Source organism: Ochotona princeps, chromosome 2, assembly GCF_030435755.1.
Source record: "Ochotona princeps isolate mOchPri1 chromosome 2, mOchPri1.hap1, whole genome shotgun sequence".
Classification (NCBI taxonomy): Eukaryota; Metazoa; Chordata; class Mammalia; order Lagomorpha; family Ochotonidae; genus Ochotona; species Ochotona princeps.
Genome location: NC_080833.1, coordinates 163,966,291 through 163,984,841, shown reverse-complemented (window position 1 = coordinate 163,984,841; position 18,551 = coordinate 163,966,291). Strand labels below are relative to the sequence as shown.

Here is an 18,551-nt window from a genome sequence, read left to right as displayed (position 1 = left end):
CTATGCTGCTGCCACTACCACAAGTAAACCTTAGGATTTTTATATTATTTTATATCTGCCATCTATCATTGTTTTATATAGAAAACTATTTTTAAGTGTCGTTGACCAAGTTGTTAAGAGTACTATTCCAAATCACTTGTTTCCCCATCAACTCAGTGGTTTTTAGGGTTGTACGTGACTCAGAGCAGACCTCAACACACATGAGTACTTGGAATTGATTCTGTGGATGGTGTAGGCTAGAGAGCAAGTTTCCTGACACCTCATAAACATATCTAACTGAATATGAATCCAATATTTGTGTTGAAATTACCTTAGTATCCTACCGACAACAAAAGCTTCCTGCCTTACTGGCACTGCAACTTCCATTCAGTAAAAACAGAAAGAGGGAGAAGAGATTCATGGCGGAAGAATTAATCTGTAGGGAGAATAAAACAGCTTCCTAGATTTATTGGAAAAATTACCTCGTTGAAACTTATATCCTCTTCAAAGTCCTGGGAATGGATGAAACTCTGGTTAACTATTAAGTTTCCTCCCACAAAAAGAAGACAGGAAGCAATTATTAGTAGGATATCGTCTCTTCCAAAAAGGCAAGCTCTGGTATCACTGGTTCTCGACGGCACTGTTCCTAGTACACCTATCCAATTCAGCCCCAGAGGACACACAGCACTAACGGGCCAACTGCTGCGAGCTCAAGGGACAACGGAGCTGCAGGTTCCAAACCCACACTGCCAAGACAGGACTGACCGATGTAGTCACGTGTTTTGTTTTTTACCTCGCTTCTTTTCTCTCAATCTGTCCATTCATTTTCCCTTACTTAACCATCAGTCACTCAAGTATTTACGGGTGTCTACTGTCCTTTCCATCGGCAACTCATCTCTGCTGTTCACAAGCTCTCACTTCTCCGACTGTCTTCCCAACACATTTGAGCACGGCCCTCGCTGTCACATGCCACTGAACGCTGTCTCCACATTTCCCGGAACTGCAGATTTTCTGGGTCTTTGTTCCAGTTTCGCCTCCAGCACCATGTTGGGTAAGCAGTCACTCGCTCTGTCCACCCTGAGATGTCACTTAGCTCACCTGACTGCAGGGCCTAGGTTCTGGTGCTTTCCCCAACACAGACACAGATACGTGCTCAAACCATTCATGTGCAACTCAAGTAACTACTAAAACATTACTAGTATTCTAGAAATCTCCTTCACATTCCCCCTTCCTCCTCCTCAAAAAGTAACTGTCATGCCGACATCTGCCGCCACTGGGCAGGTCTGCCTGGTGGCTTCCCACAGATGGACTCACGCACTGCCGACCACCTCGCGCCTCTGTCTTCTAGTGAGCCCTTTAGTGAAGTGACTGCAATACCTCACTCTTTTCTCTATTAGGAAGCTTTTGCCCATGCTAGCTAAAATTCCTTTGCTTAGCACAAGTGGAACAAATATATTGTCCTACTGTATAATTTGGGCTTTTCACTTTCTTAATGGTCTCCTGAAACAGTTCTTAATTGTAATATAGTCACATATATCCACTATTTGTACTAGCACTAGTGGTTTTTAAACTCTAACATCCCCTCTCTGTTTAGTCTATCTTTGCTATTATTGGTCAGTGGTGTTTCAAAAGGAATTTTAGAATCAACTTGCCATTTTGTGTGAGTGTAAGGGGGAAAGGGACATCAGGTTGGATTTTGATCTTAAAGAAAATTGACAGAGTGAAGTATTTTAAACCACGATTACAATCATCCATTTATTTAAACATTTTTTAATTTTCTTTTAATTCTGTTTTACGGTTCCCTTTATATATATCCTGCATGTCTGTCATTATGTTTTCCATTGTAGATATTGCTATCTGTGATGTTATAATAAATGACATAATAAAACATGGGGGTGGCAGTCTGGCAGTCTGTAAAGCAGCTGCTTACACCCTTCACATCACATCTGGGCGCTGGCCTGAGAGCCGCTGCTCCGCCCCCAATGCAGCGTCCTGCCAGCGCTCCTGGGCAAGCAGCAGAGGATGGTACAAGGTGGCAGAGAGGGTGGGCCGCTACATTCAGGCAGGAGACCAGAACTGCCCGTCTCCTGGTTCAGCCTGGTCCAGCTCCAGATGCTAGTACGGCCGTCTGCAGAGCCACGTGTGTGTGCCTGTGTGTGGTGTGTCTTCCTGTGTGTGTGTGTGTGTGTGGTGTGTCCTCCTGTGTGTGTGTGTGTTTCTTCCTCTCTCCATGTAATTCTTTCAAATAAATAAATAAATAAGTAAATCTTTAAAAGATGTTCATTTCTTTTTTGTTGCTGATGCACAGGAACGAACTTAACTTTCTGTATACTAACTGTGTGTTTATCTTATCTTCCTAATTACATAAATAAAACTTGCGAAATCAGAAGTCTGCTCTCACACAACTTTCCGTGGTTAGGAAGTAGCATACAACACGACATATATGGCGGCTGTTGAAGGAAACACTTGCTGGAGGGAATTCTTCCTAAAGACTAACTGCTAGGAGATAAAAACAGTCCAAGAGAATGACGGTCTAACTCAAGACTGGCAAGTTAGGAAGAATGCCCTTGGAAGGGGGCTTTCCCTCTGAGTGCCATCTCTGAGGCTGGCCTCAAGCTCTACCTTAGGACAGCCCCTCTGCAAACGGTCACCGGCAGTGCCGCGTCAGGAGGACTGCCACGCAGCCTGTCAAGGAGGAAGGACGCAGCAAGGGTTCGAGACCAGGCCCAGTGTGCCTCCTGGCCCCGCATCTGGAACACTGCAGGGAGTTCTGCATCTTAACAGCACTGGAATAGTTCCTCCCAGTACCACTCACTTCCTCAGAATCCAGACTTCTGTGGATCGAAGCTTCAAGCAGCAAAGGTTTCTAGGTCAGTGGAAAGACAGTCATCAATATTAGAAAAGAAAAAGAGAGAGGGAAAGAGAGGGAGGAAGTTGGGGGTGAGGAGCGAGGGAGGAAGAGAGAAAGAAGGAAGGAGGGAAGAGAGAGAGAATAAAAGGAGAGAAAATGAAGGCAAAGGCCTTGAGAGGCGGCGAGTCGAGGCCGGCTGTGCCTGTGAAGCGCAAGCGCCACAGAACGCACAGCCACGCAGGCTCAGGCCCACAGCCAGGCCCGCGTCAGTACAGCCTAGAGAACACCACAGCCATAACAGGAGGAGACAATTTCACATCTCCAAGTATGGCTCCTTGGAGGAAATATTTGTTAACTTGACTTAATTCTATGAAAGGAATAACCATCATAGGATTAAAAAAATAGTAAAAATTTCAAATTCTGACCAAGAGTTTGATTTAGAAGATTAAGAAGACGGCGAAAAGCAGCAAGTCAGCAAACCAAAAACACCACCAAAAACATCACCAAAAACACAACCAAAAACACCACCAAAAACACCACCAAACCACCAAATCCGTGTCTCAAAACCCCTCAAATCCCAGATCATCCATGTGACCAGCAGGGGCCTGCACGCGATTCTCTTCTCTCTGCCAAGTACCTACGGCTTCAGCTCTGACTTGCCAAGCAAACAACACTACAATGTAAATCACCACAGTACTTCCTATATTTCAAATTCGTTCATTATTTTATTTAATCTTCATTATGTGAGATATCTAGTTATAATAAACTAGTGGAATTTCTTTGAGTCTTCCCTTCTGCCATCCACTCCAAGCACAGCCGTGAACGTAACTCATATGGGGTGCAAACTCAGCTTAGCTAAATTAGCTCGAGCTGACACTACGTCTCACCAGACAACAGCAGTAGCTATGTGGACAGGATCTGTTCAAACCACTTAGTACTAAGTTCTCACACGTACCGGCTCCATTACGGATCTCTGTGTTTCAACAAGATCACTGAATGCTCTTTTAAAATCTAGAAACAAGCCATAAACCCATAAACAACACGTCATCCTACCTAAACAACAACTCACTAGCACTCACCTAAATTCCATCTGTCAAATCACTCTGCTGTCACTGTGTTACAATAACTGGACTCTAATGACTTGCAACTCTGCATTAACACACCACTGATTTCAACACAGTCATTTAAGAAGAAATGCGGGGTAACTGTTTTACTGAAACAAGTCCATAAATCATCTAATAAAAGCTAGGACTCTATTTTCTTTCCATAAACTTACCCAGTTTGGTGGCGCCCTCTTGTGGGTACTCAGGAAACTGGCCCTCGGAAGGGACGCTGACAGTCCTCCGCAGGCACCGCCCTTTGGTGGAATCCGTCTGCTGCTCTGGCCCCCCTTCCACAGGCATCTGGACAACCAAAAGAGACAAAAACGAATAATGAACTCACTCTCACTACCTTCTGATTAACTGTTCAGTTAATGAATCCAGAAAGAGTCCGTAATAGACAAAGTAAAAACAGAAAAAAATGCATACACAATGGCAAGATTTACCAACTTCTTTTCAGGAAGTGTTCTTTAAAAAGCAAACTGAAAGATCAGGAATAGTGAGTATGTAAATTGGCTGACAAGAGGTATGTGCAAATCATATCCAGGTGTGTATGTCTCTGGGCGTCCAGAAAGCAAAACACCCACACAAACCAAAGATCCTTCTGAATCAGAGACTGGTTCACCCTCTCCAGCTCCAGGAGGGAGAGAAGGCCACCACAAACACTTCTCTTCAGAACTCCTTTCAAACGAGACGGGCGGGGGCTCCGGGATGAAGACCCCCGATGGATGCCCAGACTCCTCCCATTCTAGCTTCCTGCTAGTGCACCCCTGGGAGACAGCAGGTGCATGGGCTCTGCCGCATACGAGAGCTCTGGCTGCAGCTCTGGCTCCTGGCTTTCGTATTCGGATACTGTGGGCAACTGGGACCCGACCGAGTGGACAGAAGCCCCCTGCCTGCCTCTCCACCTCTCCTAAAATAGGATAATTTTAAAGAGAGGCTTTATTAGAAAAAAATTAGCAAAATCAATCATATCCTACTTACAACTGATATAATGAATGTTAGTATGTATATAGCTGATAATGATTATAGCTACTATGGCAGCTAATCTAATACATTTCCAATGAAAATTGTATAGATATTTGTCCAGATACCTTCATAAAGCACCACAGTTTTTCACAACAGTGAGATTGTTTTTATGATCCTAGAAATATTTTTGGCATACTTTTAAGACATCAAATGGTTGCTTCCATCTATGAAGTAAGAACTACAAGTGTTAAAAATGATCTCTAAGGAGCTGGGGTTACAGTGTAGCGGGTAAAGCCATCATCTGCAACAACAGATTCCAATATGGCTGCTGCTTGGCATCCCAGCTATTCCTCCTCCTCCTCTTCTTCTTTTTCCAAATATTTGCTTATTCTTCTTGGAAAGGAAGATTTACAGAGAGAAGGAGAGACAGAAAGATCTTCCGCTGGCTCACTCCCCAAGTGGCTGCAATGACTGGAGCTGAGCTGATTGGAAACCAGAAGCTTCTTCCAGGTCTCCCACCTGGGTGCAGGGTCCCAAGGTTTTGGGCCATCTTCCACTGCTTTCCCAGGCCACAGGCAGAGAAGTGGAGAAGCTGGAATACAAACTGGTGCCCACATGAGATCCAGGACACACAAGGCAAAGACTTTAGCCACTAGGCTACCACATCAGGACCACGATTCCCCTTCAGCTTCAGCCCCCTGCTCATGGGCTGGGAAAGGCAACAACAGACGGGCCCAGTGTTCTGGCCCTTGACATGGGTACAGGACCCAAGAGATGTTCCTCACTCCTGGGTTTTGCATGGCCAGCTCTGCCCATAGTGGCCATCTGGGCAATGACCAGTGATAGAAGATCTTTCTCTTTCTCTCCCTTGGTAACTCTGGCTTTCAAATAAATAATTTTTAAAGAATTCTTCATTTTTCTTGGCAAGTCAGATTTACAGAGAAGCGGAGACAGAGAGGAAGTCTTCAGCGCTGGTTAGGGTTAGGGTTAGGGTTAGGGCCCAATGGCTGGAGCTAAGCCAATCCGAAGCCAGGAGCCAGGAGCTGCTTCCAGGTCTCCTACACTGTTGCAGGTCCCAAGGCTCTGGGCCATCCTTTACTGCTTTCCCAGGCCACAAGCAGGGAGCTGGATGGGAAGTGGAGCCGCTAGGACACAACTCCTTGCTCATGTTGGATCGTGGTGCGTGCAAGGCAAGGGGTTAGCCACTGAAACGCCAGGTACTCAAATAAATAAATCTTTTTTTTTAAAGAGGTCTCTAATATCAGTTATTAATCTGAATCTCACTTAGCAACTTTTAATCAAATAGACCTCAGAGAAATAGATACTGGCAAATTGTCTAATAAAACTAAAAGTGATCTTAGCGAAATTTAGTGAGATTAAAAGGAATACAAAAGTCACTTAAAAATTAGAAAAGCAACTCATAACATGGAGACTTTGAACAAACCCTTAGGGATCACCACAAAGAGTCAAACAGCTTGGAAATGAAGAAATCAATACATAATAAAAAGAAATACACTTGGAAGCCTGAATAACATTTGAGAATAATACATGAACTTGAGAACAGATCTTTCTGAATATCCTGGACAGGTGATTAATAGGTCAGTAACAAGAATGCAGAGAGCCCCACAGATTTGCGGAATACCAGTAACACAACATATCTTTGAATTTTGGGGGTGCCAGGAGACAAAGGGAAGGGAAAAGGAGTTGAAAGTTGAGTCAACGAAATATTAGCTGAGGGGCCAGGATGATAGCCTAGTGGCTCAAGTTCTTGCCTTGAATGTGCCAGGATCCCATATGGGCACCGGTTCTAATCCTGGTAGTTCCACTTCCCATCCAGCTCCCTGCCTGTGACCTGGGAAAGCAGTCAAGGACAGCCCAAAGCCTTGGGACCCTGCACCCACAGGGGAGACCTGGAAGAGCTCCTGGCTCCTGGCTTCAGACTGGCTCAGCTCCAGTCATTGCGTTCACTTGGGGAGTGAACCAGTGGAAGAAGATCTTCCTCTCTGTCTCTCTGTAAATGCGGCTTTCCAAGAAAAATATTACCTGAAACTTTCTCAGATTTTGTGGACTATCCAGACATCCAGGTAGAGCAGCGCTAAAGCATGCTGAATCAATCTGACAGCAGAACGCATTATAACCACACTGAAGAAATCACAAGATAAAGAATTCTAAAACACGCAAGAAAAAAAAAAAGAAGGCAACCACCACTAGACTAACAACAGATTTCTTGAAAGAAGCTTCTAGATGGGGCTGGAGACAGAATCAACCCAGTAATTGCAATTACCAGTGTGTGAGTGTGTGTGTAAGCTGCTGTGAGATGAACAGAGCTGAACCTCACACTAAGCTCACACAAGAGCCAGGTCTGGGAACACTTCAGAAGGTTTCTTCAGGGACACTCCCTCAACTTAACCACTGCACTCAGAACTCCAGCCATGGGGAGAATCGCAGGGTCTGTGTTCTGACCATGGAGGGCATGTGTCAGAACTGGGCCTCCTCAGTGGCTCAGACAGAGCAGTGGACGGCACGTCCAGGTGCACAGGGAGGATACGGCAGCCCACTGGGGCCTGCAGAGCACATCTGGACCACAGCAGAGGAACGAAGGTAGAACAAATTGGTTAACCACCCCAGCCAAGCGTTGACAGCAAAAGTCTGGGCGAATGGAGACTCTAAGCTGGACTGGCTCAGTCAATGGCCCTGGAAGGATTAACTCATCCTTGCATCTGTGAGACTGCCAGCATTTCAGAATGATCAAAACCACTTGAGCAGAACCCTTGGAGCATGCTCCACATCCGGGACCCTGGGATGACACTGGGAGGCCATTCTCCATCTGCAGGTACTGAGGGGCATGGGAGGCTGGGTGCGGCTTCTCCCCCAATCTCCCCCTTTCCCTCAGATAAAGGAAGCAGAAAAGACAATCTGGAGAGAATGCTCTCACCCACGGTCCCCTGATCCTCGATTCTTCCCACCTTAACCAACCATGTAAACATCATCAAAAATAAAGAAAAAAAGAAACTGAATAAATAAATCTTTCTGTGAAAAAAGAATGAAAGAAAACATGTGAAATAGGCGATACAACAGAAGAGAAAGAGAAAACCATGAGGAGTCAGCTTTCTGGCACGGCGAGTCAAGTCACCGGTGACCTGTGACGCCCACATCCCCTAGGGATCACAATTTGAGTCTCATCCGCTCCGTTTCCAATCCAGCTCCCTGTTAATGGCCTTGAAAAGGCAGCAGAAGCTGGCGCAAGTGTTTGAGAGCTGCCATCCAAGAAACCTGGATGGAATTCCTGGCTTAGCATGGCCCAGCCTTGGACACTGTGGCCATCTGGGGAGTAAACCAGTAAATGGAAAAGTTCTCTCTCTTCCCCACCCCATGTGTCTTAACCCCCTTTCCTATAACTCTTTCGAATGTATACATAAAACTTTTTTAAAAAGAAAATAATCAAACCTTATCATTTCAATAAACAAGGGAGAAAAAAAAGAACACAAGGTACTCAGAAAAAAACTAAGAGAATGGCAAGAATAAGCCTCTTCCTATCAGTAATAATCTTGAATATAAGAGGAATAATTTTTCCATAAAAAGTATACATTGGCTGAACAGATATTTAAAGTGAGACCTAACAATATTACGCCTACCAAAAACTTATTCCACCATTAAAGACAAGCACACACTAAAAGTGAAAGGTTAGAAAAAGACATTCCACACAAAAAGGAATAAAAAACAAGCAAGTGTAGCTATACTTGCATCAGACAACAGATGTTAAGACAGAAAATGTAGGAAGGGACAAACTCACAGTACAAAGATCAGGTATTCACGCAACAAGCAGATACAGCAATTGTAAATGCATACGCATCCAGTTTTGTAAAACAAACATTCAAGCTACTTGGAGGGATATGAAAGGATACAATGGTGGTGAGCTTCGACACCACATTTTTATCACCATATATTTGGGGTAAAAATTAACAAAGAAACATTAAAATATACTGTAAAGCAAATGAGCCTAACAGACATTCACAGACTATTTCACCTAGCAGCTGTGGAACACACATTCTTGTCATAGCATATAAGGCAGTCTAAAAATATTAGGCCACAAAACAAGTCTTGACAAATTAAAAAAAATCAAACATCATATCATGTATCTTTTCTAATGATGGCAGAACAAAATTAGAAATAAGAAAAAAACTTAGAAAGTATAAAGTAAATGAAGACTGAACATGTTATTGAAAATGAGCCACTACAGAACTCAAGAAAGATCTAAAAATATCCTAAAGCAAATAAAATGAAAACAAAATAGACCAAAATTTATAAATATAGCAAAGCATGAAGAAGGACATTTGCAGCAACAGAGTTCTATATATTTATTTTAAAAGGTTCCTTAGTAGAAGGAAGGAAACAGATCAGAGGAAAAGCAAAGTGAATATACCAAAAACAATTCAAAAAATCAATGAAGCATTTGCTTTTTTGAAGATACACAAAATTGTCAAATCTTTACCTAAGTTAACAAAGAAAAAAAATGCTCCCCAAAAGATTAGAGACGAAAATGGAGACCATAAAATGGATACAACAAAATAGAAATGATCATTAGGGAACATTATGAATAATTATATGCTAATTGGAAAACCTACAGAAAAAGAATAAATAAATCAAATGTCTAGATACATCTAGTAACCTTCCAAAATCAAATGATGAAGGCCAACAGCTAGTAATGAGAATGGAACAGTAATGAAGTCTCCCCACAACAAAACAATTCAGTCAGCCAGAACTAACACCAATCATCACTCTATCCTAAAAACTAGGAATGAAAGTAGCCCTGTCAAGCTCATTCAAGGCCAGCATTTTCCAAATCCAAAACCCAGACAAGGACACAACAGAAAAAAACAAAACAAAACAAAACAAAAAAACCCATGAGCCAATATCCCTTATGAAGAGAGTAAACTAACAGAGTAAAACCAATAGCACAATTAAAAAGCTCATTCACCATAATCAAGTGGAATTTAATCCCGGATGCTGAGGCGGATCCACATATACAAACCAATAAATGTAACACATCATATCAACAGAACGAAGTTTCAATATCATATCACACACACACACACACTCTCTCTCTGTAAAACTCAGCAACCATTCATGGTAAGTCACGTAAACAAATGAGATGTGGAAGGAACAGACTTTAGTACAATAAAGGCTATATTTAGCAAACTCACAACCGACATTATACTGACTGGTGTCAAGCTGAAACCAGACAGGGATGCCCACTCCCAGTACACTTCCTCTATATAGTGCTGGAACTTCTGTCCCGAGCAACTAGGTAAGAAAAGAAACAAGAACAATACAAATGGAAAGCAAGCCAGATGGCATGGCTCTATGCACAGAGAAACCCAAGGATTCCACCAAGCAACTTTGAGAAATCATAAATTCCATAAAGTTGAATGTTACAAAATCAACAAGAATTTTAACAAATCAATAATGAACTTGCTGCAGAAAAAGTTATAAGAATATAATCTCATTCATAATGGCTAGAAAAAAAATAGTCTAAAATAAATTAACCACGGATGTAAGTACCTATATAATGAAAACTATAAAACACCAATGACAAAATGCAAGAACGCACACAAAAAATGATAAGATACCTTCCGTTTATGGATTGGAAGAACTAGCAGTTTACATAGCCACATTATACAAAGAGATTTAGAGATTCAATGCAAGCTCAATCAGAAAACCAATGACATTGTTTATAAACCAGGGAAAAAATGTTAACATTCATGTGGAAGCACAAAAGACCCTGAATATCCAAAGCAATCTTGACGAAAACGAGCAACCGCCAGATTACAGAGCTACAACCATCCAGAGTGTGGTACCGTATCTGAAAAGGATACACAGTTCCATGCAACGGAATACCAATCTAGAAATGATTCCCCCCATCTCTATGCAAATCATGCCCAACAAAAGTGTTCAAACCACACTCTGGAGAAAGCATAGGTTTTCAACATATGCTGCTGAGATCGCCAAAGACTGAGCTTCCCACCTCTCAGCCTAAACAAAAATAAACCCACAGAGGATCAAAGTTCTAAATGTAAGACACGAAACAAGTAAAGTACTAGAAGAAAACATGGCGGGAACATTTCAAGACATTAGCCCAGGTAAGAGCTTCTCTGATAGGACTTCAGAAAATACAGGTAACAAAAGCAAAAACATACACATGCAATTACACCAAACTAAGAAGCATCTTCAAAGTAAAGGAAATAATGAACAGAGTCAAGCAACACCTGACAGAACGGGAGGAAACAAGTGCGAACTCTGCATCTGATAAAGGATTACGATATTCACATTCTATAAAAGAAGTCAAGAAATCCAACACCAACAATTCAGCTAGAAAATGGGCAAAGGATATTTCTTGAAAGAACAAATGTAAACGGCCAAAAAGTACATGAAAAATACTCTATGTCATGAACTCTAGGGAAATACAAACCAAAACAATAGGAGAGATCTCACTTCAATTGGAATGGTTATTAAAAACAAGATAAAACAATATGCTGTTGAAGGAACCCTTATCCACCACCAATGGGAATGTATATTAGCAAAATCATTATGGGCAATAGTTTCTCAAAAGCCCAAAACCAGATTTCCCATATAACTTAGCTGTCCTATTCTTGGGTAAAAATCAGAATGAAAATATCAAAGAGATGCCTGTACGCCCATATTTACTGTTTGACTATCCACAACAGCCAAGATACGGAATCAGCCTCGGCATTCAGCAGCACATGAAACGACAACGAAATGTGGTAGACACACACGGGACAGTAGGACATAAAAAGAATGGAACCTTGGCACTTGCAGAAAAACTGTCAGAAATGGAGGGCACTACGTTACGTAAAGTAAGCCAAACACTGCACGTTCTCTGCACGCGGTAACTGGAAGCAGAGCAGTGATTACTAGACGCTGGGCGGAAGCAAAAGGCTGGGTAAGGTACAGAACCCAGTTAGTCCAAAGGAATACGTTCCGGTGGTTTCCAGCACAGTGGGTACTACAGTTCACAAAACAGGGATTTTGCTTAAAATTAGCAGAGGAGTTCAAAGCCTTCAAACACAAGTAAATGATAAAGACACAGAAATGCTGGGTTTCCTTGGCTTGATGAACACACTCCGAATCTATGTGTTGAAATAACACATTTTTATCTAAATATGAGCATAATTTTATAGTATTTTAAAATATGAATTGCTTTTAAAATTTCAAAAATTGTAACACTGAATTCTTTCCACATGCCAGTCTACAGAATGTGTCATGCGCAGCAAGAGAGGCAGAATCATCTACTCTCACTTCTGGTAAGGAATGAGCTGGCTCTCCACAGAACAGTGGACACCTACCACACCAACGGATGTCACCACCAGGGACAGAGCAGGAGGACACACACACGCCCTTTGCTTGGTCACAGTAATCTAACTCCTGGGACTGAGCGCAAGAGAAGCTCACTGTGACACTGAGACAGTGAAGAGCAAACTCCTACAGCCGCCATGAACACTGGACATTTTCACACTCCTTAAGAACCAAATGTTCTCTTTTTTCCTTTCTTGCCATTACCATGAATACTTACCTTTGCACAGTGGAAAATCAAAGGGCAGCATTAAGAAATGCATAATTCTAACAATATTTGTATCAATAAAAGCACGAACTCCTCTAAAAACACTCTGTAACATAAAACTTTCAGAGCAGTAACTTGAGTCACCTATCCCTTTTAGGATGGAAATTATCTGCATTTCAATAATTAAAGGAGCAGCAGGGAGAGGCTACATGACTCCTTTCTAATAAGAAAAGCAGAAACATATCCTTTACCTGCTTTCGAAGTAGAAGGAAGGAGACCAGAGAACACAGGTCAGACCTCTGAGCAAACAGTTGAGTCTAAATAAATACAAGCACTTGTACTACCTGGGGAAAAAACTAACAGTTGCTTCGTTTGAGGAGGGACTGCTATTTTTTTCCTGTGGAAAATAAAAGGATGGTTTCTAATTTCACATACTTTGCCTTGCAGGAAATAACTACAATTTCTCTTACTTTACTTAAATGTCAGTGGTAACAAAGAAAGAGAGGGAGAGACAGAGAGAGATGTTCCAAGTGCTGGTCCCCTCCCTAAATGGTTGTACCAGTCACAGTGGGGCTGATTCAAAACTGGGAACAAGCAACTTCTGCCAGGTCTTTCATGTGAGTGCAGGAATCCAAGGCCTTGGGCCGTCCTCCGCTGCTCTCCCAGGCCATCAGCAGGGAGCTGCATGGGAAGTGGAGCAGCTGGAACTCAAAGCAGCGCCATTCCAATGCCCGGAATGCTCAGCCATTGCTGCAGGCAGAGGATCAGCATGCAACCACGGCATGAGCTCTGCCTTCTCATAATTTTAATGCAGGTTTCAATTCCTTGCTATTGAAACTTAAAATATGATAAAGGTTTTAATTAAAATATTGCTGTTAAAGGTTAGAAAGTTTTATCCCTGATTCAGGATATGAAGAAATAGTGTTGTCTTTTAAATATAAATTTGCATGTCATAAGAATTGTACATATAGGGCCCGGAGTGATAGCGTAGTGGCTAAAGTCTTCGCCGTACACGTGCTGGGATCCCATATGGGCACCGGTTCTAATCCCAGCGGCTCCACTTCCCATCCAGCTCCCTGCTTGTGGCCTGGGAAAGCAGTAAAGCACAGATCAAGGTCTTGGGACCCTGCCGGCAGGGGAGACCCAGAAGAGCTCCTGGCTCCTGGATTTGGATTGGCTCAGCTCCAGCTGTTGCGGCGCTTGGGGAGTGGACCATTAGACAGAAGATCTTCCTCTCTGTCTCTCCTCCTCTCTGTATATCCGCTTTTCCAATAAAAATAAATAAATCTTTAAAAAAAGAAAAGAATTGAACACATAAACACCATAGATGACTTTTTAGCTGAAATATTTTTCAAACATACTGATCTTTAATACTGGACAGATTGTGTTCAAGTATTTTCAAATGAGTCAAACTGGAGCTCACAAATCTTAGCTGAAGAGAAAACTCGTTTTCAAAAGAGCAATTTTCTCCACTCTGATTGTACTTATTAGCTTACCAGCTCACATTTAGCTGTTTACATAGAATCGCTCACAAAATAAAACATATTCTCCATGTTCAATAACAGGAGAAAAAAACTATTTTACTTCCTTCGCAGCCTGTACTAGACTTGCAAGTCTCCCACCTCAATACAAAGCACAGATATCAAGAACCCTAATTTCATTCCTTTTGTAGAGGAAGAAAGTAGCAAACAGTGAGCAGCAAATGACTTCTCAGGTACCTGAAACAGTCAAGTTACAAGTCTGACTCCTATTCAAACACATTTATAGGTTATGCAAAATTGCCTTTCATTTTTAAAAGAATCGGATGTAAGTTAGTTTCAATTTCAGTCTGTATTCACATAGATAATATAGTCAGGCAGTGAAGATCCACAGTACATCAACCAGCACCAGAAATCTCTTCTCAGTTCTTTTCCTGAAGGATCGAAAAGGAGTCTGGAGTTCTTGGGTTTCTCGTGCGGCAGGTGCCCAAGTATTTGGGCCACCTTCCAACTGGCTTTTCTCAGGCCATCAGCAGAGAGCTGGACTGGAAGCAGAACAGCTGGGACACAAACCGCTGCCCACATGGGGCGCTGCTGGCACAGGCACAGGCAGTTTTACCTACTACGTCACAAGGCTGGCCCAAGCCCAACCACTGCAGACAGTTGGGGAATGAACCTGCGCATGAAAGGTCTCTCAATCTCTCTCTGTCTTTCCTTCTCACTCTGTGACTCTGATTTTCAAATAAGTAATCTTAAACAAATACGCGTTGTTTTTTATTGATAAGGCAGATTTACAGAGAGGAGAGATGGAGAAAAATCTTCCATTTGCTGGTTCACTTCCCAAGTGATGCAACGGCCAGAGCTGAGTTAGGAACCAGGAGCTCTTCCAGATCTCCTAAACGGCTGCAGGGTCCCAAGTCTTTGGACCATCCTCGACTGCTTTCCCAGGCCACAAGCAGGGAGTTGGATGGGAAGTGGAGCAGACAGGACATGAACCAACACCCACATCGGATCGTGACACTTGCAAGGTAAGGATTTAGCCACTGAACCATTGTGCCAAGCCCAGAAGTGTTTTTTTTTTTTTTAAGACGTTACAAAAATGCTCAAGCTACCATATTATCCAAAGGATTCTTAAATTCCCAAGACAGAAAAAGTGGGCCCAGTGTGATATTATTTTTTTTTAAGATTTATTTGTTTGAAAGGCATTTTTACAGAGAGAGAGAGAGAGAGAGAGAGAGATTGATTCTTCTACCCATCCACTGGTTCACTCCCCAAACAGCTACAATGGACAGCGCCGAGCTAGACTTTCCTCCCAGTCTCCCATGTGGGTGCAGGGGCCCAGGGACCTGACCAGCCTCTGCTGCTTTCTCAGGTCCTAAGCAGGGAGCTCAACTGGAAGTGGAGCAGCTGGGACAAGAACCAGTGCCCATACAGGATGCCAGCAGCCACAAGTCAAAGACTGGCCTGTTAGACCACCGTGATGGGCCAGGAAGGTCAGTATTCAAGCTGTTACTCTGGCACTCCTGGTGTCCAAAGCATCTTCTAATCTCTGATCTGGACTTGTGCATAGGTCTGCTCACGGATCTGCGCGATAGTCTACCTCTTGAGTACGGAGGTGCGGAGACACAGCCTTCTATTTCAGTCAGAACAGGACCCTGAGTTTATCTGTCATATAGGACTTCTGCATAACCTCTTCTACAAAGAAAGGGGTTTCATACGAAAAACAACTTTTAACTACGCTCTTACCAACTGCAAACTCCCTGGCACGTTACTGCGCTTTACGTCATCTACCACCAGCTTTGCAGTCAGCACTGGGTCTCGCAGCTTGGCAGCACCAAAGCCCTTGGGTTTCCTGATCTATCTTCTAGTTGTAATCCACTGACACTGCTTCGTTCCTCAGCTGAGAGTGTCCCCCTGACTTTCTTTACTATTCTAGACCTGTCAACAGTCATATTTATCCTAACATGTGAAATAGGCATTTGCTTCTCCACCGACTCAGCAATTCACCAAGAGACGATCAAGGCACACATCCTTAGGCTCTTCTGAAAACATAACTTTTCCTGTCACTACACTTAATATGTTGAATTTTAATTATTCACTTGTGAAGTTTGAAAGCTTTGTTTTAGCCATCAAATCCCAAACCTTAAAAAGGCTCCAACCCGAAAACGAATGAGTATCAGACAGGTAGAGACAAAGGTCATTTTAGACAAAGGAAAAAGCAAACCACCATCCTACAGGTTGATGACATAAAAGGTTATTGGGGGTGGGGACAGGAAGTAGGCCAATTTAGCTAGAGCCTGTAATGTGAGAGAAGTGGGATGAACATCAAACGATATTAGGACGACCATGCTGAGAAGGCCTGATTATCACCATGCATAATTCCGAGAGCTCTGGGAAGCCACTTTGAGTTTTCAGATCTGAGAAAAGACAGTCTCCCGACTGGCAATTCTTTCTCCTAGCTCACCTTCCAGCATGTCCGTTCCATTGCTTAATATTCGTAATGAATCAACTGACCAAATTTTTTCTTTCATTAGGCTTCCTTCAGCAAATCTGTATTGTCAGAAGCATATTAAAGACATTTGTAGACAGACTAGGGTTCTTCAGACTTAATGAATTTGTTACTTTCACTTGGCAATCTATCAGCTGTCACTTTAAAACTGTTTTATGCCTGTCACTAAGTCTGTTGTGCACTCCTGCATAATGAATGGAAACAGAGAGGCACAGTACAGTCTACCTCTACTGAACAGCATCCAAGTACCATCACTAGTTTACTCAGGATAAATAATAGCTCAAAGCCTACCAATTATTTTCATTAATATTTCTGAGTGTAAACACTACCTTTCAAAAGTAAGAAAAATGTGCTAAAATATTTTAAGGTCATAATTATGACTGGCTGCTACCTGTACACCAGCGTTCAGACTTTGAAGTTCTCAACCCAGAAAGCAGAATGCGCATTTGAGCACTGGAGGCCAATCTCCCCAGTTGTCACCATCCGAGCCAGAACTCACAGACTCGGCGTCCCTCTGTATTTTCACAAATTCCTGTTTGTCTTCTCAACATTTCCCTCAACTCTTTAATCTCTTGTACTCGGTCTTATCTTTTGCAAGCAAAATGGAACTCAAATGGCCTCTGACCTGAGTTGGTGCCAAAGCAGTTGGGGCCTTTCCTGGCACCGAGGCAGGAAGTATATTTCATAACACATAAGCAATGTCTATTTGGCACCATCTACATGAAGCAATTTACTAAACCATGAGTCATTTCTCAAGGTGACACTCCTAGCAAACTTTTCCTTCAGCACTCTGTACTGCTTCACCCATCCACTATCTCCCCAAATTGGTAACTGGGATATTTAACACGCTTCCCATGTGCAGCCCCCAAACAGCCTTCTTCCCAACCTGACGAGAAACATGCAGACCGAAGAGACAGCAATAAAAAAAACCCACACTGATTTAACACATGAATGATACTATACTAACATAATCCTCCCACACTCCAGCAGGGCCTGCCTAGGGATTGAGTTTAAATCCTTTCAGAATTAACTGATCTTTTTAGCACAGCAACAAACACCCCTATGAGTAGTTGAGTAGACATTACAACAGCCTTTTCAGATAATTTTAGTAGAAATTCCTTAAACTCTTCATGTCAAATAATTCCAAATTATTCAAGACACAATTCCAAGAACAAGATTAAGCTCCTTATAATCCATTAAGTGTGGAAAAAAAGAAGACAGCATAATCTAATCCTTCCACACAAAAAAATCAACTTCACATCTTCCCTTCCTAGAACCTTGGTTCAATTTTTCCAGTTTAATGATGGTAGAGCATAAACATGTAATTAGAAAAAACAATTCTGAAATTCATATGGAATTACAAAAGACTCAAAATAGCTTAAATGATCCCGAGCAAAGGGAAAAAAACATCAATCTGGAGGTACCAAAATATCTGATTTTCAAAGCATACCTCCAAACTACTGTAATTAAACCAGCAGGGACACAGGTCAGTGGACCAGGACAAAGAGCCCAGGAATTAACCAACCCACACAACTGGCTGATTTCTGACAAAAATGTCCAGAACATACATTGGAAAAGGACAATCTCTAACAATTGTTACAGGGAAAACCGAACATACATGAAGAAGAAGGAAAATAGATCCCGATCTCTGACCATAGACAAAAATCAACTCAGGCCTGTATTTAAGACCTGAGATAATGAAACTTCCAGAAAAAAACATGGGGGAAAACTCGGTGGTGTGGGCGATAACTTCTTAGGTAAGACTTTTAAAAGTATGGGCAACAAAAGCAAAACTAGACAAATAGGATGATATCAAATTTAGACGCTTCTGCACAGTACTAACAATCAACAGAGTGAAGATGCATTTGGTAGAATCGGGAAATTATTTCCAAGTTATAATTTGGGGCATAGAACAGTGTTGATGAGCTATTTTGTTAGCACCCTTTTATAATGCAATAATTTCCTATCTTTTGCTTCCAATTGTTTTCACTCAATTTTCTATATAGTCAGCACTGTTAATATTTCTAGGATACAATAAAGATGACCTTATTGCCTGATTAAACATTTTTCCATGGTTTCAATCATT

The 18,551-nt window shown here is 42.2% G+C and overlaps 1 protein-coding gene across 4 annotated transcripts in view; it reads right to left on the bottom strand.

Moving 5' to 3' along the window:
• Positions 1-18,551, bottom strand: part of RASAL2 (RAS protein activator like 2) — a 344,868-nt gene that overhangs the window by 153,972 nt on the left and 172,345 nt on the right. For all 4 annotated transcript variants that reach the window (XM_058660706.1, XM_058660707.1, XM_058660704.1 and 1 more), the window contains exon 3: positions 4,107-4,233. In XM_058660706.1, the coding sequence (XP_058516689.1) occupies positions 4,107-4,233 (127 nt within the window). The remainder of the gene's footprint in view (positions 1-4,106; positions 4,234-18,551) is intronic.